Consider the following 1,588-nt stretch of genomic DNA (forward strand, 5'->3'; position numbering starts at 1 on the left):
GCTAATTTTCGGAACAGGAAAAGAAACCTTTGGAAACAATGTGTATAAATCTGAAATTGTTCTGTCGTTATAGAGCCGTGTAATGTTGCGCCGATCATCTTCTGGTACTATAATCTAAATGATAAAATAATTTTATAACCTGAAATTATTCATACAGATAAAATTTTCATCATTTTTATTAGCCTAGCTTTCTTAGTATGCAATGAGCAACTTTTCAGTATATCAGATGTTAAACCAATACAGTTTGTCCTCAGTGTTTTTTAATTTTTCTCCCTTCATATTTGGTAAATTTTAAATTATTTCCTTTTTAAAACCGTCATCCTATGATTTCATTTTGCTTCATAACCATTAGCAAGGGACAAATTATCGCTAAAGCATTACTCTGAATGATAGAGCTAAAATTATTCGGGTATTGCTATGGAACAATGACAAAGATATCAACAGCAATTGTTAATGATTATTACATTTAATCATTACTGTTTAATCATTCACATGTAGTATTACTAACTCTTCTTAAAGAGTATCATAGTCGGATATAAATTATGACATTTTTGAATTTCTTCGAGTTACCATATCTTATAATCCATGACATTTTTATTGTCATTTTAAAAGTTAGATAAAGAAGATGAACTTTTTCTTTGCTTTTTTCATTCCATAAATGCTCATATTATTAACTTTTTTTTTAAAAATGAGAAAGTAATATCAACGTGTTAGTAAACTTTTTAAATCAGCAACATTTTACCTCAGCAAATTCCGTTTCAAAGTAGATAAGACTGTTGAGATCAATGACTAGCTGTGATAAATCATAAGTAACATTAGCATCATCCAATAGTAATTTGATTACATCAAGCTGATATTTCTTGTATGCATCCAGCTGTTTAGCAAACATGGTTGTATTGAGGTAATAATCCCGCGAGCCACGACCTAATCCAAGTGCTCCTTGGTCTAACTGAAATTTGTTTATTTGGAAAAGAATCAAACTTAAAATTTAAATTAAAACCAGAAACGTTTACAAAAGTGAATACTGCCCAAATTTAGAAATACAATTTCAAAATATACTTCCAACAGATTTTGGGCTTTGAAATTCAATAAATTACGGCTTAAAATTTTATTAGTTTTAAATAACTTCCAAAAAAAGTTTTAGGGATTTTTTTAATTTCCAATGCATGCTGTTTTATAAACAAATTTGAAAGCTTTCTTTGCAAAAGTAACTGCACTAAATTTTGTTATAATTGAAGTACACATTAATTTTGTTTTTCATTAATTTGAATAGAAAGAAAAAAAACTGGGCGAAAAAAACAAACATATAAAATATTCCTTGTTGTATTTTTGGCATCCGCGTAAACATAAATTTGAAAAAAAAATTTCATTTCCAAAATATCGACGAGATGAAGCCAAGATATAAGTAAGATTAAACGAATTACCATCCCATTCATTATTGTTATCCAATAATGGCCAATTAGCTAATTGACGAAGTGACGATAACAGTTGTCTGAATATAACTCTTTAACTGATAAGCACAAGGCAAATGGTATAACGCATTAATCGTTTTGACAATAATGCTTTCATTTATACTTCAAAAAATGAA

The 1,588-nt window shown here is 28.3% G+C and overlaps 1 protein-coding gene across 1 annotated transcript; it reads right to left on the bottom strand.

Annotated features, from left to right (window-relative positions):
• Window positions 1-27: 27 nt before the first annotated feature.
• Window positions 28-1,365, bottom strand: LOAG_15429 (hypothetical protein; the record flags this gene model as incomplete). The annotated part of the gene is made up of 3 exons (XM_020448936.1): window positions 1,305-1,365; window positions 743-949; window positions 28-114 (listed from the first exon to the last, which is right to left on the bottom strand). Coding segments are annotated over exons 2-3 (234 nt in total), but the record flags the coding sequence as incomplete, so codon positions are not given.
• Between the last annotated feature and the right edge of the window lie 223 nt (window positions 1,366-1,588).

Source organism: Loa loa, assembly GCF_000183805.2.
Source record: "Loa loa unplaced genomic scaffold supercont3.418, whole genome shotgun sequence".
In the NCBI taxonomy this organism is placed as follows: domain Eukaryota; kingdom Metazoa; phylum Nematoda; class Chromadorea; order Rhabditida; family Onchocercidae; genus Loa; species Loa loa.